This window comes from Triturus cristatus, chromosome 12 (assembly GCF_964204655.1).
Source record: "Triturus cristatus chromosome 12, aTriCri1.1, whole genome shotgun sequence".
Lineage (NCBI taxonomy): Eukaryota > Metazoa > Chordata > Amphibia > Caudata > Salamandridae > Triturus > Triturus cristatus.
Window position 1 is genome coordinate 236,547,725 of NC_140595.1, and position 27,398 is coordinate 236,575,122.

The following is a 27,398-nucleotide window of genomic DNA, read 5'->3' on the forward strand; positions in this document are numbered from 1 at the left end:
TTACTCAAGTCCTGGAAGAAAGCATTGTAGGCCACTGCTTGAGGGTCTGGCCGCCAACTGCAATACCTCCCAAACTGATGATGGATTATCTTTCTGCTTTGCGTACTACACTTGTGTGCAACCTGTCTTCTCATGTTTATGATGTTCCTTTTCATGGATGTTGGATATCTGCCTCTCCAATACGTCATATTCGGATCCGGATTACAACCTGTTAATGGGTCCCTTAGTGGCCCATGAACAAGAATGTTCCGGAGTTGCCCTAATGGCGCGTGCGGCTGCACTTGGAGTGTTGGCACAATGGGATGTCTGTGCGGCTGCGCAGAATCTCCTACAACATAACTACATCGAATATCACGCAATTTGTCCTGCGATGCTCATAGAAGCACCTAATTGTGAAAAACATGAATGCTCATTCAGCTTGCTGAATTGGATGGCATCACTTTTTTCTACCGATGACAATGATTTTAGTTTGGAAGCTGTTGCGGTTTATTGCTGATACACACTGATGGATTCAGATGGCTGGCCCAAAGTAAACTTCTCTGCCAGATTTTTTTTATTGTATTTTGTTTTAGCAAAATATTTTTTTCCTGGCCCCTTTTACAATTTTTTTTTTCTTTCTCAAATTTCAACAAATTATAGACGCTTCTTGAACTCTGCTTTCACTTCTTGAACTCTGCTCTCACTTCTTGAACTCTGTGTTCGTCATATGTCTAGCTGCTTCCATGCTTATGACAAGCCCAGCTCGTCATGAGGCACAGTGGAGCTGTGCTCATGACGAACTGGGCTCGTCATAACGGTCGCGGCACTCCCACGCGCAATTGATTCCCCGCCTGTGCGGGAGAATCAATCAGTGGATGGAGTCGAGACGAGCCCAGCACGTCATGAGCACAGCTCCACTGTGTCTCATGACGAGCTAGGCTTGTCACGAGCACAGCGCTGCCGCCGCCGGGTAATTACCCCCGCGGCGAAGGGGTTAAATCCTATGGACTTACCAGGGGAGGGTGTAGTAAGGTTGGTGGATTGATTGCCGACATTGCTAAGTTAGCCCAAGCTTGGCTGCCATGCTGCTGCTTTTGCGCACATTACTACATGACTTTGTTTTTACTAAATTCTGCTTGTGCCTGTTCACATGAGAACCATCTGCCTTTTGCGCCCCTTGCCGTTCTGTCGTTTTCGTCTGCACACGATGTACAAGGTCGAAAAACAATGGCCCTTATTGTTCTGCTCTGGTCAGTCCCCCGCACCTAGACATAACACGAAGCACAGCTGCACTGCTGAAAATCGAGTGCTTTTAATATTGCATGCATGCAGGTTAGAGACACTTGGAGAAAAACCTTTCCAGAGAGAAGAGCAATGCTTGTCCGGAGATGTGAACTTTTGCATCTAGACTTTGAGGTATGGGGTCTACCTGACAAAGCCCAGAGGTCTTCTATTTTTATAATAAACTAGTTCCTAGCACGGGGAGGGTGGCAAGGCACAGTAGTTCTTTTTCCACTATCTTTATAAAATGATATCCCCGTTCATATTCTATGGACTTGTAACAATGCTGACTATATTGTGTTTATGCATTATGCTGATAGTACTGGCACTTATACTGTATCTTAGAGCACGTTAGTTAAAATAAGCATCTTAAACTATACCATGTCTCTGATTACTCATGTTGTGGACAAGTATGAGTGAGCGAGCAAAAGAGTGTTCGTGCTCCCGCGATTCCTGAGGAGTCGGAGTGACATGTTCTGGGTTGTCTAATCATTGGTAGCTTCGCTGTAGTACGGAGAACGAATGAGACACTATAGCTAGTCAGATTGGGATTTTGGGGTACTAAGGTAGGTAGTTGGTACACCACTATATACCGAGGTCCTGGTTTCCTGTGCATAGTTATGTATATGTGCAGAATCCCTGCAACACTAGTCCTGCATATCAACATGATATTATATGCTACTGATAAATCTCATTTGTCTATGTTTTTATTCTCCCCCAGAGTTTGATTGCAGGGGGTCTCTCCCATTTTCTCACCAGTTTTTGCATAGTAGTTGATGGAACTTGGTGAGTTTGTTTTCGATGTGCAGCATGTGTGTGGGCAACAGATGTGCAATGGACTTCGGTCTAGCAAAGTACGATTTCCTGCAATTGTTTTTAGGTGAATTATCCCATTTTTGAATGCTGAGTTCTGGAATGGACATTAAGATAATATTCTATACCAATTCCGTCAACGCAAGCACTTAAGTGGAACATGTGTGCCTTGTGAAATGAGAGCTGTGAGAGGGAACGTCGAGTGTCTGAGCGTGAACACCCGAGAGGTACCTCGGCACAGGTAGTTTCATCCCATTCTCTTTGTGCTTTCTCCTACAGATTATCGAGAGTGAGCTACTTAGGGGTACCCTCCTCTTGAAAGTAACAGATTTCAAGGATACCAAACCTAGGTACAGAGGGTAACATGTTTTTGGGATCCGAAGGGTCCTGATGAATGCCAGTGTGACCCAACACTGTGGGCACACAGCAAAAACATGTTGACACTTTGGCAGTAAGAAGGGGTGAAGGAACTCTTTAACTTCTCCTATCACCACCATCCTTCACGTTTTTAGACCGATCCGGTGGGTCCAGGAATAAATTGTTGAGAAGAGACACCACTGAGCTAGTTTTAACCTTCACTGCATTTTTCATGTTTTTTTGTCTTCCCCTCCCTTTGCTCCACCCCAGGCATTGGTCTGCGTAGGGGTGTTTGAAGCAAGCCCAATGATGAAGCATGTCACAATTTTGTGAGTGAGGGCGGTATTTTTTCACAGCGCACGTGCCACCTTTGGATTACAATTCCCTAATCCTCCGTATCTGTTATAGATATGTGATTGGGAAGGTCGAAGTAGTGGAATTTTGCCTCTCCCCCCTTCCGAGTGTGTGTGATTTCTCAGTTAATGCCAGTTAAGGCAACAGTCCAATTGGACACCCAAATATCGGAAGGTAATCAATCTGTCTACTACAAGTTTTATAGTTTTAGTCGTAGATGGGCAGAACTTCATCATATGTGATTTGGAGGAATTGGTGGACAAGTTAAGGCAATCCATAAAATTAATAAAAAAGGTCCACAAGTCGCTGTAACCCCTTGGTGGTCCATGCAACTAAAACAGTGTCATCTGCATAAAGCAGAGCGAGGATTGGTCGACCTCCAACTCTAGGGACATCCATCGGGAATTCCTGATTCCAGTTGATAGATATAAAAAAAAAAAAATATTAAAAGGGTGCTAGTTTGCAACCGTGGCGAATGCCACACTTCTATATAAAGTGCAATGTGCATTCCTCATTAAGGCCATCCCGAATAAATGCTAAAAGATCCTTCTGCAAATTGTGCAAAAAGTGAATTAGTGCAGGGTCTACCCCCATCTGAACAATCATGGACCACAGCTTAGAGCAATTAACTCTATTAAATGCTAGGCTGATGTCCATGGAGGCCAGGTGGGCTACACCCCACCTTAGCCCTAGTGTACTTACAGATCAGCAGATTCAGGCTTTGTTCAATGATGCCCCATCCCACCCTAAACCTATGTTGCAGATCATACAAAATGCTGTGATCCTCTGCCCAAATTGAAGGCCGATCTAACAGGATCTAACGATCTAGTGGGTAATGCTTCATGCAGGAGCTAAATTTAAACAATGAGAATGGTAAAGTGAAAACACTGTGTATGAGCCAGACATCAGAGTCAGTCTCAGCCACGGAGAAGGGTAAAGGGTCTATCTTTTCTCTATGTAGAGGAGAGTATTTTGCATCTTTCATGGACATAAACCGCTGTTTGTCCGTTAAATTAAATGGTAAAAACAAAGCAGATGCGTTTAAATAATCCCATGGTACTTTCCCCATTTTTAGAGTTTGTAAAGTCCATGCAAACTGCATTACAGAACACAATTGATTTTGACCATGATATAACACAGACACATAATCTTGTACAATATCAACAACAGATGAAACAATATTATCTAACGTTTAAATGCGGGAAGACAGTGTGTTAATCCTATTGGCAATAACAGCAAGTACCTTTTCTAAATTTGCCTGATCTATTTCCCTTAAACATGATGCCGCTTCAATTTGAAAAAGCTTCCATATTTCATTGTAAGCTGCGTAAATAAATCTTTTTGTTCAAGGACCAGGAGGTCCCTTGATAAAGTCTGCCAAATCAATGTTATTGGATAACAACGATAAATGTTATTTCACGGACGATAGTTTTGAGTGCTGCAACCACTGTTGGCATAATTTACCCACGGAATAGGTGGTAACCAAATGTGTGTTAGCAAAACGTGGGTCAGGTCTATCCTGTATGTAACCAGGCACTGTGTTATAGTAACGTTATTGGCAGGTATCGGAAGACATCTGCCAAACTAACCAGCCCACAGAATCTAAAATAGAGACATTAAATGTGTTCTTTTGAACTAAAGCTTGCAGGTCCTCAATGGAATAATGTGTATGCAAGCTCCAGTTATGATAGGCAGCCAGAGCAGAAACTGCAGGGCATTCATTTGTTTTGCAGTTGCCAAACCAAAACAAGTAGTTAGGTAAATTGTATCATTTAAAAACAGGCCGACCTATAACTTTAACATCCGTATCAATAAGAGATATGGGCCTGTAACAATCTGGATCTGATCTATTTGCCTTTTTAAAAATTGGGACACTGACTGACTGACACCATGCCAATAGCGGGGAGTCTCTAGCAGCTGCGTTTAAATGCAGAAGTATTAAAGGGGCCCACAAGTCGACAAGGGATTTATAAAGATCGCCAGTCACTCACTCTGTCTAGTCCGGGAGCCTTGCTGGAGGAAAGACGAGAAATAGCTAAACTCACTTCAGCCAGTTGGAATACAATTGTTTTATCCTCCTTGCTACCAACTGAGGAGGTCACCACTTCCTCTTGATCATTAATGGCCTTAAAATGCTTAGCACAAGCTTGCAGTGTGATGGTTGATGCCAGATTAGAAAGTTGGCCACTGCTAAACAAGGGAAGATTTACCACTCGCCATAGGGCGTCACTATCCTGCTGAATACTAGTGGCAAGTAGATTATCCTAGGCCTCCTCTTTCAGTTGTGTCTGTGCTCCTTACAAATCGAGCGCTAAGCTGCCCTGGCTCTTTTAACCTTATCCTTGCACTGGGGTATTTCATGCAGGGTTTCCAACAAATTCTTAGGTGCTTGCAAGCTCTTTTTGTCAAACCACCTGACTGGACGAAGCGGGGACGGAGCTCCTGATTTACAAAAAGCAGATATAATAAATCCACAAATATTTGATAAAGACATCATAATACTTTGATCTGAAGCATCATCACTAAGGCAAGTGTAGAAATCAGTTAAGCAAGAAGTGACCAAAATAGAAGTGAAATCCAATGGGAAAATTGATGCCCACCGCACTCCAGCCCTCATCGGTGGGTAATACTGGTTCCATGCAAAAGTGGGTCACATCAATAGGCTTTTTATCCCATAGAAAGATGGCCATCAAAGGATTATGGTCACTTAATCGTCCCACATAACCTTAAAATCTACAAGGACTAAAAATAAACAGGAGGATACAAAAATATAATCTATAGTGGAGCTAAAGCCCCTCCCCTTAAACATAGGTATCCTCTCAACTGACCCCACTTGTCTCAGCTCCATTAAATTAACCAATTTATAATTTATGATTAAACTATTAATGGTGTCACCTTGTTGTAAGCAATTCAAGCATAACTCACTTTATAGATTATTATCAGGATTGACTATCCCATAATCAGCCTTGAATATCAAAAGCTTAATTAGATTTGGTGTACGATCCCGCCCGAGTTTCTAAGTTAGCACAACAAAGATTCTCAAAGGCCTCCGAAACTACCACGTTCAACATGGAAACAAGTGACTTAGGAAACGTGTTAAAATACAAAAATGTATTTGTGTGATATCAGTCAGTTATTATCCTACCAAAGGGTATGGTATTAAATTTAAACACAGCTAACAAAACACCAAATTATTTTAAACATAGTGAGAACTTATGTTATTCCCTAGTGGGACCTAATATACCGGGTTACAGAAACATGCAATTTCATTTGTTTAACAGTATGAATAACATAGCAATATTGTGCGCCACATTATGATATTGGAGAAAATAGCTCACACAGTTGTGCAGTTTAAAATCAGAGTTTGAGGTTGTTGGGTGTAAAATAATAGCATAGATTATAAAATTAAAAGTACATAAAATGTAAAAAGAAATACTGTGTAAATTGTGCACTTGCTCTAAATGGGTGGTTTCGTTCTCTCGCAAAAATACTAGATGATCATTCTTCTACCTTCATCTTTGAAATCTGAAGTAACTTCCTTAATATATAGGTTTTTGCAGGGATTGGGGCTCATATCATCATTATTTAATGTATATATCCTTCCTTCCGTAAGGGTTCACTTCTATACTTATGATGCTCATGAGAGATGTTTATATTAGTGGATACTAAGAAATCAACGGCCACTTCCGCTGAGATTATCACCTTTCTCCCCTCCATTCTAACGATCATAAAAAATCTGTCCATTTGTTTTATTGGACCAAACTTATGATAACCAAAAATAATATCAGTAAATGGGCACTTAATCTCTGGCCTGAATCCATGGACACTTCTCCCATTGAGTTTGATCTATCACTAAAGACCCAGATTTCCGGAATGACAAATTATACTTTTGGCAGCTAACCCATCTCACTGATGAAGGGCTGTACCTAGGTTCACAAAATGCCAGTGGGCTCGATACCATAAGTATATAAAACAGTGATGGATGGAGTGCTTTTGAATTAATCTCAGCCACTGGTAATCACTAGAGCTGCATCCAAATCCATCATTATTTTGCACACCATGCCACCTCAGTTTGAACCCAGCTATATGCAAATGAGTCTTGACACTGCTCCAATAGGAACAGTTTAGCCTGAATTGCCAAGCCAGGTCCTCCCTGAACCGGAACACAAGCAACCCAGGACCGTTAAGCCGTAGTTATAGGCTCATCGGCCTGGTACAGCTTCGTTCCAGTGACACAGTGGGCATGGGACCCATGTCTGGGCATACTCGTCCCAATTAGTGCAACGCAATAAGTATACAAAACTGATGGATGGAATACTGGACTGTTCCCATGAGAGGCATGACCAAGACTGATTTGCATATGACTTGGTCTAAATTGAGGTGGAATAGTGGGCAAAAAACGATGGTTAGGATGCGGCTCGAGCGATTGCCAGTGGCTGAGATGAATTCAAGCATTCAATTCATCACCTCGTTGTTTTTCCATTTGCTGCTCTAATTGCGCCCGGTATGCCCATGCGTGGGTCCGAGGCTCACTGTGCCACTGGAACCAGTCTGCATATGCTTGCAATAATATATTAGTCAGCCTATGTTTTGAAGACAAGGAAAAAAGATTAGAAAGAAACAAAAAGAACTCCAACTGAGCTGCTCAGGCAGAATAAAATCTAGGTTCTAATGCCAGACAGAACACTATCTAGAAAAGGATCTGAGAAGGAGACTGAGGAGATCCAAGGAGACTTCAACAGCAATCTTAATTAAGACAGAAAAATTAGAATGAGGAGCCAATGGAACAGTTTAAAAATACTGTCTGAATATGTTGCTGTTCATCCTCCTCTTTTTTTCCATCCACATTATTTATTGAAGTAACAGGAGAAGCCACTGTTGAACAGGATTGTTATGAAGGTCAATCTAGCACTGGTAATTTCACCATCTTGGAATGGCTACTGTAAGTAGGTAACTCCACCCAAAAGAATGCCATTCCTGTAATGGGAGGACAGGGGCGCAGCTTCAGGGGGTTGTTTGCAGTGTTACACCCCCTAATAAATGTACTATTTAATAAATAATTGGGTACAGGAGGTTTCAGTCAGGTATGGTAAGATGTCTGTACGTTTTCACTGGGGTTCTTAAATACTCACTCAGACAAATAGACACACACACTCGTCTATGTTTTGAAGGTCATAAAACATGGTTATCTTACTATTTTAAGTGTCCCCACACAGTCCACACTCCTTTCCCTTTCCACTGGCTCTTAAGCCCCCTCTTGTGCTGCTTCCCATATAGTGATTACCATGATATGCCAGCATGATTGTTGGAAAATGTGAAGCTAGAATCCCCAGTCCTACTGACCAAGCTTATGCCCCTGTAGGAAGAAGGCAGTATGGCTAGTTCTATAACAAATGCAAAAACAACAGTTGATGGACAGAATGCAGAACAATGTAATACATTCACCCCAGTACAGAGATCTGGGCCTAACTCCATCGTTTTTTTGCTCACCATGCCATTCCAGTTTAAACCCAGCCATATGCAAATCAGTCTTGACCCTGTGCCTCATGGGAACAGTCCAGCCCGAACTGCCAAGCCAGGTCCTCCCTGGACTGGAACCAAGCATCCTAGGACCGGTTTCGGGGTTTCATCAATCTTCAGCCAGGATAGCTTGATTCCAGAGGTATGGAGAGCTCGGGACTCACGTCTGAGCATACCCATACCACTCGTGGTGACAAGTGCAAAAACAACAGTTGATGGACAGAATGCAGAACAATGTCATACATTCACCCCAGTACAGAGATCTGGGCCCTAAATCCATCGTTTTTTTGCTCACCATGCCATTCCAGTTTGAACCCAGCCATATGCAAATCAGTCTTGCCCCTGTGCCTCATGGGAACAGTCCAGCCCGAACTGCCAAGCCAGGTCCTCCCTGGACTGGAACCAAGCATTGTTCTTTTTGCATTTGTCACCTTAAGTGGGACGGGTATGCTCAGACGTGAGTCCCGTGCTCTCCATGCCACTGGAATCAAGCTGTCCTGGCTGAAGAGGTGTGAAACCCCGAAACCGGTCCTAGGATGCTTGTTTCCAGTCCAGGGAGGACCTGGCTTGGCAGTTCGGGCTGGACTGTTCCCATGAGGCACAGGGTCAAGACTGATTTGCATATGGCCAGGTCTAAACTGGGGTGGCATGGTGAGCAAAATAATGATGGATTTAACCCAGATCTCTTGACTGGGGGTGAATGTTTTGATTTGTTCTGCATTCCGGCCATCAATTGTTCTTTTTGCATTTGTCACCCCGAGTGGGATGGGTATGCTCAGACGTTAGTCCCGTGCTCTCCATGCCACTGGAATCAAGCTTTCCTGGCTGACGAGGGGTGAAACCCCGAAACCGGTCCTAGGATGCTTGTTTATGGTCCAGGGAGGACCTGGCTTGGCAGTTCAGGCTGGACTGTTCCCATGAGGCACAGGGTCGAGACTGATTTGCATATGGCCAGGTCTAAACTGGGGTGGCATGGTGAGCAAAATAATGATGGATTTAACCCAGATCTCTTGACTGGGGGTGAATGTTTTGATTTGTTCTGCATTCCGGCCATCAATTGTTCTTTTTGCATTTGTCACCCCGAGTGGTACGGGTATGCTCAGACGTGAGTCCCGTGCTCTCCATGCCACTGGAATCAAGCTATCCTGGCTGAAGAGGGGTGAAACCCCGAAACCGGTCCTAGGATGCTTGTTTCCGGTCCAGGGAGGACCTGGCTTGGCAGTTCGGGCTGGACTGTTTCCATGAAGTGTTATGAAGATCATCTTTAATAAAAAAAAAAAGCATGGCTGCAACTGTACGCGAACAGAATTAGCCAGCAGCTTTCTAGGTGTGATTGACCATGCTCGAGACGTTAGTTGTTGAGTGTTCATGAAGGTTGTTGTGAATAATTTGCGTCAATAGCACATAAAGTGAAAGAAATCCATTGTCTTTGCTTAGTTACGTATTAGCAACTGGCTATATCTGAGCAGTCCTGTTATCTATCACCTTCGGCACATCTCTGGCTATTTATGTGACATTAAGAAAAATACTGGTCAAGACAAAGGACTAGCTCCACGGTCACACACTTTCTTTGTTAGCATCCATTGCACACTTTTAACCTAAAACAGTTGTACAATGAGACGTACGTCTTAAACTTGAGGGCTATAATCCAAGTGACAGCTTAGCCAGACAGGTGAGCAAAGGTAAGTGTTACCAAAAAATGACTACAAATCACAGCGTCCTCTGCTCTGCGGGTTAAGGAGTTGGTCGGTGCTGCTTCCTGCAAAACGGAAGAAAAACGGAAGTGACGTTTCGCATCGCGAGCCAATCATAAGACAGATAACAATAGCAATGCAACGTTAAACAAATGGCGAGCAGCAGGACATATGAGCCGTCAATAGGCGAAGTTTCACTCAACAATACAGATTACTTTATGTCTCGGAGAGAAAGCGTATGCGCGCTGCCTAGGCAAGACCTAAAAAGGATGTCTGTGACAAAAGTGGTAACCCACTGAGCTATCCACATTAAATACAGTTCTGTGATCGGCATGGTGCACGTTCTTTGCAGCAAGCATATTAACCCTCTGCACTACCTTATGATGAGTCAAAACTGCCTCTTGACAAAACTCTTGATTTCTCTCCAGCAGGACCATTCATCACCAGGGTTATCTTGACATTTTTACTCCTGCTTGAAAACTGTGGATACACAAGAAGCTTTGCAGCAGGTGCTTTTAAACGCGTACGTTATATCTACACACAGATTCCCCTCCCCCCCAGGTCAGCACCAGGTGCGGCTACACCTATCACACGTCCCTAAAGCTGTCCCTGGAAGATCACGACTAATCACAAGTAAATATCTGATTCATGTAATGATATTTGATGGCTTTATATGATATATTTTATAACTTCATTCATATTTTTTCATTTATCCTGCAGTGGTCCTCCTAAAATGCATTGACTTTGATTACCTTCTCTTAGCAGGCCAAGTTAACTAACCTTTAACCAGAAAGTGTAAACCTCAATTATTAGATGGGGACCTTTTGATTTTTTAAATGAAAAATTAGTATAGCATCGAGCAATTCCATGCAGGGCCAAACATAAGGGAGTGTTATTTCCTCTTCTCTCAAAGTCCATTCCATTCCGATTTATTTAATATGTTTCCTAGAACAGCTATATTATGCAATCACGCATACTTATTATAGCCAAATTACACTGGGGGAAAAACAGCTATTTCGGTTTCCGTTGACAAACGGTTTACCCATCATCCTCAAGTCTACACAATCGAGGCACAACAAAACAAAAGCAGAAAGTTTAACTATACATCACCATAACTCAAACTTCCTTTACCAGACTCCAACACAAAACCTGTCATCATGATTACACTGATGCACAATGTGCCCAGACATTCACCTCACATAACTAAACTAAGCAGCTCAACAAACTCTCACACATTCTCCATCTCCTACAAGCACAATACACTGCTCCCCTCATTAGCTTACAGATGTGCAGCCTGCCACTCCACCATGCCTTACACGAAGTCACACTATCTGGCCAAACCAATATGACCAAGTGCCAGGCCTAAGAAATCACTTAATTAGCACACAGTACCACACTCTCTGGAAACTGCCCCACAAAATGTTGGGACATATTCTAAACGTTTCGTTTCGTTTCGTTTCAGAAATCTTTATTTCGATCACAGATCATAAAAGATACATAGCAAAATATGGACAATTAAAAAAGTATTAAACATGATGTGATCCAATGAATTAAGACATTAAAATACATTAAGAGAAAAAAGGAAATATGATGTACTGTACTAAAATCTGACAATAAGTCAATTTATACAAGTCTTTTCAGGACGCTGCTACGGGTAAACCACATGGAAGTTAAGAATTTCGCAACTGCAAAAACGACAATGGGAGAAAGGTCTGACTTTAAGACCCTATAGGCTGGTTGGAAGGATCTGAAGCCCAAGTTCCTAAGTAACGGGACTAACCAGCGTTTCCTGCTCTTCTTGTAGCCCTTGCAGAAAAAAACGGCGTGAACTTCGTCTTCTTTCGGATGAGCACAAACAGGGCAGGTTGCTGTGGTGGAGCATGGAGACCAAGACGCTGTGAAAAAAGCTAGAGGAAGGCATCCATATCTCCATTGAAAGAATAATTTCCTCGTTAGCAGGGGGGAGATCGCATCCAGAGTACTTTCAAGGCAGTAGGCGTCTTTTGCTTTCAGGAATAAGTGGGTCAAGGATCCTTCACGGCTCTCGTTGATGGCTCTTGTGAGCATCAAATTGTAGTATGCTCTTGCGAGTGCCTTCTTTGAAATCTTTACACAGGTTTTGGAAGGATCGGTCCATAGTTCCGGATAGCCCAGATCCTCAAACCTGCCCTTGACATAGGTCAGCCACGGAATCCTCGAGGCGTTCCGCAGCTGTAAGAATTCCTGAAGTTCCTCTCTATAAATTGAGAGATCGGAGCTACACCACAAACGCCTCCAAAAGGTTAGGGGTTTAAGACCTAGCTCCTCTGATATTGGTCTTACTCCCAGGTCTAATCTAAGGGGGAGTAATGGAGTGCTTTGAGGGAGGGCAGTTACCTGTCTCAGGAATTTGTTTTCGGTGGACTGTAACTTTGGGACATGAGTGTGACCCCAGATTTCACCCCCGTATGTAACACCCGCCCTTGCTTGGGTTTTGTATATATGAATAATTGGGGTCAGTGGACGGTAGAAAGATTTGTTCGCCAAGCGCAAAGTGCCACCCGCCAACTGTGCCAGTTTGATGGTCGCTTTGGCCTGATGAGACGTCCACGATAGATGTTCGTTTAACGTGATCCCCAAATATTCAATATTGTGCACACGTTCCAATTGTGTTGTGCCGAGCCTGGGTGGGGCACGATTCTGGGGCTTGGGGTTCAGAATCATGAACTTAGTTTTTTGAGGGTTGATTTCCAGTCCCCGGTCGTTACAAAAATCTAGAAAGCCATCCAAGATGCGCTGGATCCCCATAGGGGATTTAGACAGCAGCAGGGTGTCATCTGCAAACATAATTGCAGGCACCCTGCTGCCGGTTAATTTTGGAGCATCCGAGTTGTGAATCCTGTTTAGGTGGGCAACTACCCCGTTCACAAAGATGCAGAACAGGGTCGGTGCAAGCACACAACCCTGTCTCACGCCTCTGCGAACGGGGAACCTTTCGGTTAGTTTGCCACCTTTGCCACACCTTACGCGAGCGTAGTTATTGTGGTGCAGTCTCATCAGGATTGTCAGGATGTCAGTAGGTACGTCCAAATCTTCCATAACTCTCCATAGCCTCGCTCTGGGCACCAAATCAAAGGCGGCGCGTAAGTCTACAAAGATGGTGTATAGACTGCCGCCCTCGATTATGGCTGTTCTCCAGTAGAGGAGATTTAACCTGAAGATTTGGTCTGTGGTTGACACGCCCTCCCTGAATCCTGCCTGGTAAGGGGACAAGATTTCCATTTCTTCGATCCAGGCCTGCAATCTATTCAAAATCAGTCTACCGAACAATTTTTGGGATATATCGATTAAACTGATAGGACGATAGTTGGAGGGGAGCAAGGGGGATCCCTTTTTGAAGATTGGGACCACCTCTGCTCCCCTCCAAGTATCAGGCACCTCCAGTCCCCCGGCGATAGCATTAAATATTAGTGTGAGATAGGGTGCCCATATTCCAGGTTCCTGCTTAAACAGGTCACCGGGCACCCCATCGAGACCAGGGGCTTTTCCAGCAGCTAACCCTTTAATGGCTTCCCTCACTTCTTTTTCAGTGAAAGCAACCCCAATCGGGCAGAATGAAATTGTGGGACCATCTCTGTTCTGTTCGCCCCCACCCTCTGCGTACAGGGCTTCAAAATGGGTCTGCCATACCGTGGGGGCTATATTGGGCTCTATTGCGGAAGATAAATCCTCCGTGCCATTCGCCACTACACGCCAAAATTTACGGGAATCTCTGGTTGTTAATGCATTAGTGAGATTTTCCCAGTAATCGTGGTCCCATTCTGCCTTTGCATTCTCCAGGAGGATTTTATAGGATCTTCTCCTGGCGCGAATTTCATCTTTGTTGTGATGTTCCTTTATGGCAAGTAGCAAGTTGGCCTTGGCTTCCCTGCAAGCAGCATTGTACCAAGATGTCTTTGGTTTAAGGCCATTCCTTTGCCTTGAAGATGAAAATAGATCCTGCTCTAGGGTAGTGAGGATGCCTGCATGTATTTGTGCAAGCTCTCCTCGCATAACGTCGTCTAAAACCCTAGATCCTAGCTGGAAGGCATCCTCCAGTAATGGGATTATCCTTGCATATAGGTGGGATATTCGATCTGGGTTGCTGGCCAATTTCTCCCACTTGACCTTCCTACGATTATTTTCAAGTAGGAGGCCCGTTTTATCTTTAACCGACCCATTGATTCTTGGGTCTCTCCCAGGTAGACAATAGGTCAATTCCAGGGAGTTGTGGTCACTGTCTAGTCTTGGGGTAACTTTAAAGTCCACTATTGCTGACCACATGAACAGTTTAACCATTATGTAATCCAATCTGGATTCGCTGCCGGGTTTATTAAAAGTATGAATACTTGGCGTGTCTGATTTAGTGCGACCGTTGCATGCCCTTAGACCAAGGTTGAGGGTGAGGGCGGTTATCTGTAGGGCTAGTGGAGTCCAAGCCCGTGGGGAAGGTGCCACCGTCTCAGGTATGAGCCAATATGAGTCTTCTTCCAGAGAAGGACCATCACGTAGCCCCGGCAGTGGTTCATATTGAGCATTAAAATCGCCTCCTACCAGGCAAGCCAGTTCGCTTGGGATACCTTCTAGGAGCTTGGCTAGCTCATCCACTGTGCCAGATTCTTTATGCATTGGAACCGGCCTTGAATAGATATTAATTACTGTCAACTTCGATGAGTCTGGCCACTCGAGTGAGACAGCCAGTAAATCATCAGAAGCGGTCTCTAGATAAGTAGCTTGGCATCCCAAATCCGTGGCTACCCATGTAGTTAGTCCCCCAGATGGCCTGCCCCTACCCCCCCATTTAGCTGCTTTGAAGAAGGAGGCAAAACCCGGAAATACTATTTCATCACGCGCCCAAGTTTCTTGTAATAGAATTATGTCCTTCGAACTGATATATGTACCCCATTCTGTGCAATCTATCTTGCTAGCAAGGCCAGCCACATTCCATGAAATCACTATTATTTCTGGTGGTTGGGTGGAGGCCGTGCCCATATGAGCCAAAGTGGTGGTGGTGCACTCGTGGGGCCGCCGAAGGTTTGTGGGAACGAAGGACGTGCCCATGGGGTTATTATCATGGATGGGAGAGGAGGGCGCGACACTTGGTACATGTGCAGGATCAACTGTGCCAAATGCTGAAGGATGAATATCAGCAACCGGGTCAAATTTGAGCCCATTTATGTGAGATATTTGAATTGTGCTCCCCTCATCAACCGCATGTCAGTCTACCATCTCAAGGCTACTAAAGCGGTTATGGGTAGATAGGTGGGCGGGGTAGTGAATTCTATGTGGCCCTGGAATTCCCCTCCTCTGTCCACCGCCTCCCCCCCTCCTTCTTGCAACAGTTTCCCAGCCGGCCTCACTCCCATAAGTAGGGAACTGCTCTGTTGGTCTTTCCCTGTATGGCGGATAATTGTTGTTCTTCCTCCGACTATTTTCCCAACCCTCCAACAGCTCCTGGTGATGCCTCCACCTATGATCCTCCAGGTTGTAAAAATTTGAGGGGTAAAAGAATGAGAGGGGCAGTGGTTGGATGGTGCTCGCAAAATCCCCATCAGCAGCACGGGTGCAGATATATGCGGCTGCATTCGGATCTCTGAAGGTGACCAGAATGCAGTCGCCACCGATGGATTTCTTAGTATAGCCCACCCACGCTGCCCTCCTAGCCATGGTTATATCGCTAGTAGTACCTCTCGGTAACGGTCTGTTTACGGAGAGCCAATTAATTACTTTATTTATTAGTGAGATGGTGGATTCAGATGTAGTAGAATTTAATTCAGGGACCCCCACCAGAACCAGAGTGTAAGGTGCTACTTCTGGGGGGAGGTTTATGAATTTGGATTTAGAAGTAATATCAGGTTTCTCTCCAGTAATAGGAGGGTCACTCTTAGCTTTGGCCGGAGGCTGGGTATTATTGTCTTTCAGCGGGAGGGTTGATTTTGAGATAGCGGTAGCCGATTGTTGGATGGGAGTGGGAGCCAAATTTACAACCAATGGTGCCGGAGCGTTGATTGGTACAGGTTGTAGGGGTTTGGGATTAATTTGCGGGGGTTTATTAGTAGTTGGTGTGGGAGGGAAGTTGTCTTTGGTAAGTTTTGAACCTGGTTCCTCTCTAACTAATTTGGTCCCACTGTTGGCCGTTTTCCTTGAGTCTACGAGTTGCACGGTAGCCTTTTCAATACTAACTAGTCTGGCTTCCATCTTAATCAGTCTTGCCTCAAGAGGGCTCAACAGAGACCTAACTAAGGTGCCTATATCTTCTAGAGTAATATCATCTGAAATAATATCTGCTGGAGCGTTGCTAATAGGTTGTGGTAAAGAAGTTGACTTACACGTTCTAAGGGGAGACGGCGGTCCTAATGTATTCCCAGTGTGCTCGGAGGAAGCACCCATCTCCCTTTTGGCTCTGGCTTGCTTAGATTTCGAAGTTTTAGTCCTATGATCTACTTTATTTTGGAGGCCCTGCTTCTTTTTTGGAACACAATGCTGATATCGCTCCAGTAGACCATAATTAAAAATGTTTGACGTAATACAAGAACCAAACACTAGAGCAGTCTAGCCATACGACCAGTGGTGTAGCTTTGGAAGGGGTGGTGTTTGGGGTTTTACACCCCCCTAATAATTGTATTCTGTAGTACATAGTTGGGAACAGGTGCTATCAGTCGGGTATGTTGAGGTGGATTTCACCTAGGATTTTTACATGCGCACACAGTATAAAAAAGCACATACACTCTCTCTCCTCTTTGTTTTGAAGTTCCTAGAACATGTTGGCTATTTTTACAAAATATTTTGTTTTAGGTGCCGCTAACAATCTTCACTGCTCTTCTTTCTGCTGATCCTTAAGCCCCCCTCATGTACTGCTTCTCAGACAAAATATGTTAACAAGATATGCCAGCGTAATTGTTGAGAAATCTGAAGCTTTGTCTCCCCCCCTCCCCCCCCCCCAATCTTACTCACCAAGCTACGCTCTACAAACAACCATTGAAACCAGACGACTTCAGCAGGTAAAGAAGTACTCGCAACACTACAACTACATCAAACGGTACCATTCACGTACAGAAATGACTGACTCCAGTGTATACCAACTGAATAAAATGCATCACAAAGCAATCTCAAAGTACTCTGCCTCTTTTGTCACACTCTTCACAAAGCTTTTCCTTTGTACAAAAAGGCAACTGCTACTCACACCCAGGTAAAATGTGTGGCTATCGCAACACCATAGGGTACTACACTTTCCCACATTTTCCTTCCATTGGGTACTTCACTTTGCTACCTCTCGCTATATGCCCACATGTTCACTCCAGCTTACACTTCTCCTTGCAACCTCTTGCGACATAGTACTTCTCTTCTGCCACTTCGCACACATGTAGTACTTCCTCATGCAACAGGGCACTGCTCTTTCCCCAGCTTGAACCAAAACACACACAAGTGTATATAGTACATGTCACATTCCCCAGATTTTCACTATATGGCTACTTCCCCTTACAACATGGTACTTCTCTTCTCCCACATCACACACATGGGAAATTTCCCCATGTAACGTCTCATGACAAGGCTCTACTCTTCCCCACTTTAAAAAAAAAATTTTTTTTTAATTGTATTTATTGGGTTTTAATCATAAAGAACAAAAGACAACAGACAGTCTAAACGACACATCTGTAAATGGTACAGGATGCAGTAATATATATTCGCAACATATTACACAGAGCACATGCGTCATGTTCACATATTAGTAGGGTCGACAGCCATCAGACATAGCTATAAGCCAGCGACACGAACATCTCCCACATATAGACACAAGTTAGCGTTGTTCAAAAAAGGGAAGTTCAGTACATGAATCTACTCTTCCCCACTTTTGCATAATCCAGGATTCCAAGCAATGGGGCACTACTGACCTTCAATTTTGTGTATTCCCCCATACAACCTCAAGCGACAGGGCATTACTCATGCCCAGTTCGCACCAACACACACAAGTGTACTATACTTGTAACTCTCACAAGAGGCTGCAACTCTTACCTGCATCCACGATACTTGGACATGCACAACCAGCATGGATCTGCATGCAGATGGGTACAACACTGTCTTCTTCAGACTATTAATAAACTTATAGGTTCTTTCAGCCAACCCTCTTCATCCATTTGTGTGCTATTGTGTCATTCACATTTTCCTCCGCCCACTGCAGCATGAGGCAGTGGGTCAGCCCATTTTAGCCATTGGGTAACTTCACTGTGAGGGACACCATCCTGCCCATTCACTAAGAGCAGTACATCCATCCACAACGTGTTTCCTTATAAAGCCAGGCACTACTATGTTGATGTGAGCTGTTTGAGACCACAGACATATTTTTACTCTTAGGCAATGCTTTTTGAAAGATTGAGGGCCCTGCAGCTTTCGCTTCAATAAGGTTTTGCAGAACCTATGACAAGACAAAATAAAGTATTGATAAAGCCAAAAGGCTTGCACCTGATGCTTGTTGAATTTATTTTTGGAAAGCATGCATCTTCACTAATAGCCCTGACTGCAGCTCCCCCCACCTCTTTTTTGTTTTTGTTTGTATAATTGCCTGGAAATTAACTACTGCAAAGCATGGGTAAAAAAAACAGTGGTGGACTATTTGGCAACTACAATGGCGTAAAATGTAAGTGGATCTAATGGTGTAAAATATGTAGGGAAATTATGCTACAGAGTGTGCGAAGGAGAGATACTGCTCTAACTATTTGTTTTTTTTTCTTGCAGGTTTAGCTGGTTTTGCCAGGCTATGTGCTGGAGACCAATATGAGGTGAGTTTCAACAGGGGAAAGAAAGAGTTAACTAGATCAAGTTCTAAAGAAGCAACAGGCTCTACATGGTGAATGCAGAGCCCATTAATCTCGTACTCCTGAATGGTGTGACCTCTACTCAGAACACTGGGTCTTTAACTGCTGCCATAGTAAGTAGTCTTATTTTTCCCCTGCTCTTTTTAGATCTTCATGAAATATGGTCGTCAGCGCTGGAAACTGAAAGGTCGCATTGAAACAAATGGCAAGCAAGTGTGGGACAGTGAAGAAATGCACTTCCAGCCTCTTATAACAGAGTTTCTGTCAATCAAGGTACCAAATAAACAGATACTGCACAATGACTTTTGGGGTGAAATCTACGGGATAATTAAGCCAGAGTAGTAATTAATAATTTCTCAAGAGAATGAAGTATACACAAAAAACATTTTATTAAAAAACAAAACTATGTATGAGGCATGATAACCTTAGACAGTTACCTTGCTCCTCTCCCTAAGGACAGAAGTCTTTAGAAGGCGAGCAGTAAAAAAACCTACAATTTCTACTCAAGTTGCGGAGGCTGTGGCGTGAAAAAATAGGTGGGTCTTGCTCTTACCAGAAGGATTAGTGAGATAGATGATAAGAGCACTCTTCCGATTAAGAAACTGAGTTTATAGTATTGAAATGGATAAGATGCCCACGTGAAGAGATGAGGTGTATATGAAGAAAGCCACCCTTATTTAGTCGCGCACCATTACTGCACTTGTTCAATAGAGCGCAGTTAATGATTATCGATTGCATCTATCCCATGCCATATTGATTTTGTTACCCAACCTGCCTCTGATCTCAGATTTTTTTTTAGCTTGCATGTCTCTTGAGTTGTTTCCTATATCAATATCATGTTGTGGTGTATTGGCTGCTAATTACATTTTAATTTTTTTTTTAAACTTTCCTTGTGTATCTGAGGTATTTCAACCTCTCCATGATCCAACCTCCCACCTCTGCCAACCCCTTTGTTTATTATAATGTACTCACCCTCCACTTGCTTAAAATAGTTTGTGAATTGCTCCTCCGTGCTAGTTCTATATTGCTTTCATTGAAAATATGGTCTCTACCTCATAGCTACGGTCTTACCAGTATCAGGGGCATGAAAGTGGGTAACTGCTGGGAAGAGGGGCAGCCAAACCAAGTGCTGTATATTTGAGTTGCCCACACTAGGTCTATGACCTGAGGCCTTTAAAGCCAGGAGTCACCAGAGAGCCAAAGTTAGGTTAGTTGATAACGTGGAGGGCAGCCAGACGTGCATTGATCCAGTTGACCTGAGCAAAGGATGTTAGCCACCCCAGTACGCAATTGATGTTAATATGAGGTGCTACAGTGGAGGATGCAGTGCTGTGTACCTTGAACTATGGTCATTCACTGTGTTTTGTTGTGCAGAGCAGCGTTCTGAAGTGGAGCAGTAGCCTTATTTTCATTCTTTGTAGGCAAAGAAACTAGATTTTATTGCAGTCCGAGTAAGTGGGATGAATTCAAGCATTCTTCCTATCCCTTTTTTGTTTTTCTTATGTTCCTTTCTAGCACAGCGTGCCCGTAAATTGCCTCACCTCGAGGACAATTACTAAACTTATTTGTCTTAATTTGTTTCCTTGCTGGTCTTGTGAACTTTAAACCTGACAGCTTATCTCCAAATTCAGCTGCCCAATAAAGATACGGTCTGGGGCCACTTGAGAAGTTACCAAGAGATACATTTAGATTTGAAAGTGTTCTTAAGCTCATTGTATACTTAAAATAGTAGGCCACGTCTGGTATGTCTGTCTTTGCATGTGTGTAATTCAATAAGGAATTGACTCAAGAAACCACCCTCTTGACTATGTCCCATATTTGCGGCCACTGCCATAAAGCCAATGTTCCTCTTATACCACTGGTGAGTGGTACTATAAGAAGAAAATTGGGTGTAGGGAGCCTCCATCTGCCTCCATACATGTGTGCGTATTAGTATGAATCCCTTCTGTTTCATTCGTTTGATCACATACGGAAAAACCTACAGCCATGTCACCTACAACCCGGAGGCCAACTTTCAACACAACTTGTTAAATTCTAGTGACAATATTTGTATAACAGGACCCACAGTTCCTGATAAGCATCCACTTTGTGTTCCACCGTTAGCTTCAGTCGCTCCATGCCTAAGAGGTTCCATATCCAATGAAGCCAATCCGTATAGTCTGGGATCTTGTCAGAGCCCCAGAGAGAGAGGATCGTCTGGTGTTCTGCTCCTACTGCTAAAACCATTTGTTTTGCCTCTTAGGGATTTCAGAGGATATTTGATGGAGTTAGACAGCCCCATAAGCAGGCAAGCAGGGAACTTGCATCTTTTTTTTTTTTTTGCAGAGTTTTATATAGGGCGAACGTGACCCGAATCGGGTATCAGAGCGCTCTACATAGCACCAGTTATGTTACATGAGGACACACATTCATTTTTGTTAGGCACGGGGAGATTAAGTGATTTTCCCAGAATCACAGGATGTTCAGTGTCATTGCCGAGACTCAAACCCAGTTCCCCAGATTCGAGGTCGACGCCCTAGCCGTTAAGCCACCTCCTCTCCCCTTGAAGACTGAGTTAGTATTATCAAGGATCTTTCCCCAGAATCTAGCTAATTTGGGGCATTACCATAGCGCGTGCATCAGAGTACCAGTGCCACCCTCCTCCGTCCTCCCCCCCCAGACTCCCAGCACTCTTTACTGTGCCCTGGCTGCCATTTCTGTTTTCTAGCAGGCGTCCAGTAGCAGTATGACACAATCTTAACTGCTGTCTCAATACTCGATGTATTGTGAGCCGCATGGTGTGCTCTATAGAATAAGTCCTCCCATTCTTGGTGTGTGAGAGGTCTTATATTCACTTCCCAGTGGGTCTGCTCGCTTAGGCTGGTGAGGGGGTGTAGGAAAGTGCAACTTTTTGACATGTCACCCCCTCTTTTTGGCTAGTATTTGATTTGATTTCGACTGGAAGTGCACTAGGCCCATGCTATCCAGTTCCTCAGTGACAGATTTATTTTACAAAAACTGTACCATTGTACCCCAATTGGCAATACCTTTGGTACTCCCTGTAAGTCCCTAGTGGCCCATTGGTTACTACCCTACACTCCCCTAACATCACTAAATTCAGTATTTAGAGGAGCCCCTGGCAAACGATAATCAGATCTTGCCGGCCTGAAAGTAAAAGACGGGCATGAAGAGTCGCAAAGAGCAAGAGCAGAAGATCCAGCAACTGACTTCGCGCCAACCCTGCCGGCCTGCCTGGTGACTTCAAAAATTGCACCAAAAGCCGACCTGCAGCTGCTGTGTCTGCAAAGCCTGGGAGAATCACCAGAACTTCACCCAGGAACCAAGAACTCCTGTGGGACAGCCGACCTTTCCCCCTGCCTCCTGCAAGCACTAACGACTGAGCTATGAGACTCCAAGACCACAGAAACCCGATGCCGGAAAGCTACTGCACCCAAGCCGTTTAGCCCGAGCTGAAGTGGGCCAATAGTGCCAACGTGATCCCCAGACCCTCCAAACTCAAAGCTTGTCTTGGGTTTTCCCACTGTGGATTCTTCAATGACACCTGAAGCCTCTGTTCGCAGGACCCTTCTCCACGTAACTGCTCTCAGTAATAACAAAAACCCGACACCTTAGAACACCTCTTCATCCATCGCCCCTGGCCCGTGTAGAAGAGGACCAAACGTGTCCCTACCTGAGCATCGTGAGGCCTGAGCCCCCCTGTTGGTTCACCCCAACTGGCCTCCCAGTCAAAGTTTGCAGCCTCTTTTTATGAAGACAGATACCCATTGACTTCCATTGGGCACCCAACGCTTTTTTGAACCCCTGCACCCGGCAGCCCTAGTGCCGCTGGTGGTGTCTGGCTGGTATACCCTGGACCTTGCCCTCGACTCACCATAAGTTCGGGAGATTGGTCTCGTAAGTCACTGTACTGTGCCTGAATGCCGCACTTGTTTTTCCTCCCACAGGATAACATTGCAGCTTCTGAAAAAAGCACTAAGTGTCGACTTTCTAATTGAAAAATTATTTCTATTGAAAAACGTACTTTCCTGATCATATTGATTCTGGTGCCTAAAGATATATAAAGATATGTGTTATTTTTATAAATTGATATGGAGCTCATATTTGAGTCGTGTGCATCCCTTATTGACTATTGTGTGTATTTGCAAATGTCTAACATTCGTCTCTGATTTTTTGTTTAAATCTGTTTATTGCTTTCTGTTTCACTTGCTTTTGCTCACTTACAAGCATAAAGATGCCAAATAAATTTTACACTATACAATGACAATGCCAACTGACAGCAAAACTAAATGTTATGACATGAGCAATCCTATCAGAAATAACTGCGGCAACAGCTGCCGATTGCGCAAGTCCAGTGCATCCCCCAAAGTACCTGTCAGCATCAAGTGAAGAGAAGCAAGTGGAGGTCATACATTCAGTCAAGCAAAAGTGGGTTCAACAACATTAATGAGTGTCCAACACCGAGGGTATGCTTCCTACACAGTAAATGACATTTTGCAATGTCAGAGTCAAATAGTTGCTAACTCAGATACAACCGAAACAAGGGGAAAAAGGGAAATAGTAACATTAACTTATGCATTAGCCCTTACCCTCCACTCCAACCCTCCAACAAGCAACACTGTCTCTACTAGTCTCACCACTGAAAGAGGCGCTGCATGGGGATGCACCACTTGTGGAATTGGCATGTCAGGAGAGGTCGCGGGAGCTTGTCTCACACCTCGTCCCCTACCTCCGCATCACAGGTCAGTTGGGTCTCCAGTGATGTAGAAACTTCAGGTATGCTGGTGTGTAAATCAGCCATAATGACGTCCCAGCTACGGACTATATGGTGCTTATGAAGTCCCAAAGCGTCCTCCCTGTGCAGGGCAATGCTCTCTGCCTGCGCCCGGGCAGTGAGCGATTGTATCCAGGATTTGAGGTGCAGAGGATCATGAAACTTCTGTCGAGGGGTGATCAGCCTCTTAGCCAACAACAGACCCAAATCAATTAACCGGGATGGGACCTTGTGTTTCTTGCACCTTTAATATAAGCCCAGCATGCATACCTCTCAAGATTGAAAAGAACCCTGTCAGTGCAATGAACAAGGCGGCTCATCATTCTCCTCCAGTAGCACTACAGGCGAGGACATGCCCAAAGCATATGTACAATATCTGCATCTCCCAGCGCGCAAAGGGGGCATCTACTTGCGTGCAAAGGGGGCTGGCAGCATCAACGCGATGAAAGTAGCTGTTTATGTTATCAGGGGTGAGGTAGGCCCTGTGCAGAATGTATAACTAAATCAATCATAATCGGGTATTGGCATGGTATGTAGGTGGGACCCTCTAATAGGGAGGAACATTCCCTGTCTGTACAGGGGCGGTTGAGAACTGTCTCCCACTGTCCACGATTGGATGCAAGTGTTGGTGCTGTGTGTGAGCATAGGGACCCAGCCAGCCTACGTGCCAAGTGTCTACCTTGACCGAGAATATGAAGGTACTGTATAGTTAGATGTGTAGGGAGCTCACTAGTCATAGCACCCCCATCTGCGCCACAGTGCCCCTATAAGGACGTGTGTGGGAGAAATTGTCCGGGGGAAGGTCATCGTATTCCACCAGTGACTCATAAGACAGTAGCGCTCCATCCCTATAAAGATCTCCCACTGATTGAATTCTCGCAGCAGTCTAGGCAGACAGTTCTGCCGTGGTGGTAATGTGTTGGCCACGCGGTGTTCCCAACGGCGCTAGAGCTGGTGCATAAGGGACTGTCTGCCTTGTGAGATAGAGGCTATGCCTAAAGCAGCGATGTTCAACCAGCAGAAGCGCGGCTTTGGCAGCCGTGGTCGGGCACAGGGGTGAAATAGTTGGCAGATACTGTTTAGGCTCGAGGCCGGCTGTAGTATAGTGGTGCCAGTTAAATGCAAAGTGGCAAGCCAACGCACCGCCCATTGGAGTTGAGATGCCAAATAGTATTGCTTGAATTTGGGCACTGCTAGAGCCCCATGGTCCGTTGGCTGATAAAGCTTGACGAGTGCCACCTGCTTTCTGGAGGTGTGCCATATGAAATTCCTGATCACACCTTCAAGTGTTCATGTGTGATGCTGGGGAGGGGCACAGCAGTCAGAATAGAGAGAATGTCTTCCCGGACCAGCCGTGGTCATCAACTGCTAAAGGGAGGTATTAATGCATGTCAGTTCTGCATGAATTTTGCGTTGGGTGTATAATAATGTACGTGCAATGGAGCGCAATGCCACAATAGGGCAGCTGGGTTGGTCTTGTCGTATCAGTCCTGCTAGGAGTGAGCCAGCTCTATAATCTGTGGCGTGTGTTTTGGCTGATTGGGTGGCATAGTTGTGACATCTTAACCGTTCTAAGATTGCTACGCGCTCACGCTGCACCTCAGCTAGCCGGAAAACACCAGTCGGGTCAGCTACAGTGGCACCCTTCAGGCTTAAGAGCTTCAATGTGCAAATGTCAGTATCTAAGTGTCAACGTATGTTCCAGCTCAGCCCTATACAGTATGCCCGCAGTGTTATTTTAAACTCATCACACTCAGTGAACCGTAAATCTGTAGAACGGGTGTGTAGATCGAAGAATCTCTCAATGGCTGTAGCAAGAGAGTAACAGAAAGCTAGGTTCTTCAGTGCTGCTGGTTGAAGGCACCATGTTGGGATCAGGGGGTTACCCGACTCCCACGTAAACTTCAAGTATTGGGGGTTTTGGTCGGAGTGAGTGTCCCAGATTATCAATGCGGGTAACACTGGGGGTGAGACTTAGTGTGCCCTTTAGCCTATCTATCCTGACATGCAAGGAATGGGGAGCAGAATAGAAAGAGTGTACTCTGGCAGACATGTTTCGCTCTCACCAAATGTCAGTGAGGCCCCAGTTCAGCATCCAATTATGAAGAGCCCAGGCTTTTGAGGTGGCAGCTGTACGGGGGAGTGGGGGGAATGACCGGTCTAAATTAGTATCAAGTACGCTATTGAAGTCACCCCCAAACAGTCGCAGGACTTCATTCCAGCACGATGTAGCCCCTGAGAGCAAATGCAAGAATGTCACCTGATCTGTGTTGGAGGCGTAGATGCTGCCTTGCAGAATGTGGTGACCGTCTAGTCTACTCTTGACAAGGACTTTTCTGCCCTCCCGGTCTGTGACCACCTCGTCATACACAAATGGGCCTCCCAGCTTAACCCATAGGAATGTGCCACAAGAATAGGAGGAGAAATCAGTGATGTAGAGTTGCCAGTGCTGTTGTAATTTAACTGCTTCTTGGTGTGTTCGATGGGACTCCTGTAGCAGCGCCTAAGGTAAGTATAGACGGCACAGCGGCATGCAGGGGTATGGATATTGCAGATATTCCAAGTTAGTCTTTTAGTGGACATCTTTTTGTTGTGGACGGTCAAGGCTGTGACAGGACCACAACGATAGAGGTAAAATTACTGATGTGTGCGAAGGCAGTGCCTCACAGATAGTGGAGGTGGGAGCTGGCGGGCCATGCATCCCGTTGCAACTAAAACAAGAGAGCATAATAAAAAATAATAAGAAAAGGAAGAACAGTGAATACCATAGGAGAAGTACACCAACCGAGTGCCCACCCAAACTAGTCAGTGACTAACATTTAGGGAACGAACAAGATCCCTGTATGTGGGGGAGAAAAAACACAAGAGGCAGCCAATCCCCAGATTACCAACAAAAATAAGTGCCAATACAGTAGAATAAGCAATCACATTAAAGGTCATCAGAACCAGAGCGAGTCACATCATAGGAACACAGCAGTCCGGTCAAGGTTAGGTGAGCCCAAACCAATCATTGCAACGTTTCGAATGAAAGGGGATCAAGTGGGAAGCGAGTAGGTCAAATAATGTCATCAGATGTCTGCGGAGTAACTTCTGAGAGACCCTGAGTCCACTTGGGAGGGTCAAATGCGCAACAGAGCTTCCATCACTTGAAGAGTGGTGCGAGTCCTCGCACGGGCTTGAATGTTGAGTCGCTTCTGTAAGAGGCGCTTCATGCTGTAGTGCCCGGTGGCGCTCTGTGATGATCTGCTCCAGGTCAGGGGCAGCCCTGGGAGTTGGGGACAGCCGTGATATAGGGCGGAGGCAGCTGCCGCCTGCCTGCTTCCAACTCACCAGAGCAGCAGGCTGAGACCCCTGGGCAGCATGAGGGATGTAGGTCTCCAGCCAGCGCCATGCATCGTCTGGAGAATTGAAGAGTGTGGAGATCCATCTGTGATCACTCGAATGCGTGCCCGAAAAAGGAGCGAATATTTCAAGTCCAATTTGCGGAGTCACCGCTTCAGGGCAAGGAAAGAGGTGCGCTGCTGTTGAACTGTGATAGTGTAGTCAGGGTAAAAACATGACATACGCATTGTCCACTTTGATCTTGCAGTTTTTTGGTTTCACACAGTATGGAGTATCTGTCACGAAAGTGCAACAGCTTGAGCACCGTCGGACAGGGACCGGAACCCAGTGGGGTCTCCATGTGAGGATGTGGTGTGCTCTTTTGATAGAGAAATACTGCGAAAGCGTATTCGGGGGAGCAGGTCCCGCAACCACTGTTCCATATAGCACACTGCATCCTGCCCCTCTGTCTCCTCC

The 27,398-nt window shown here is 44.9% G+C and overlaps 1 protein-coding gene across 4 annotated transcripts in view; it reads left to right on the forward strand.

Annotated features, from left to right (window-relative positions):
* The window catches only part of RIPOR1 (RHO family interacting cell polarization regulator 1), a 1,579,345-nt gene that overhangs the window by 690,492 nt on the left and 861,455 nt on the right, over nucleotides 1-27,398 (forward strand). For all 4 annotated transcript variants that reach the window (XM_085639402.1, XM_085639400.1, XM_085639399.1 and 1 more), the window contains exons 9-10: nucleotides 18,750-18,793; nucleotides 18,977-19,102. In XM_085639402.1, the coding sequence (XP_085495528.1) occupies nucleotides 18,750-18,793; nucleotides 18,977-19,102 (170 nt within the window). The remainder of the gene's footprint in view (nucleotides 1-18,749; nucleotides 18,794-18,976; nucleotides 19,103-27,398) is intronic.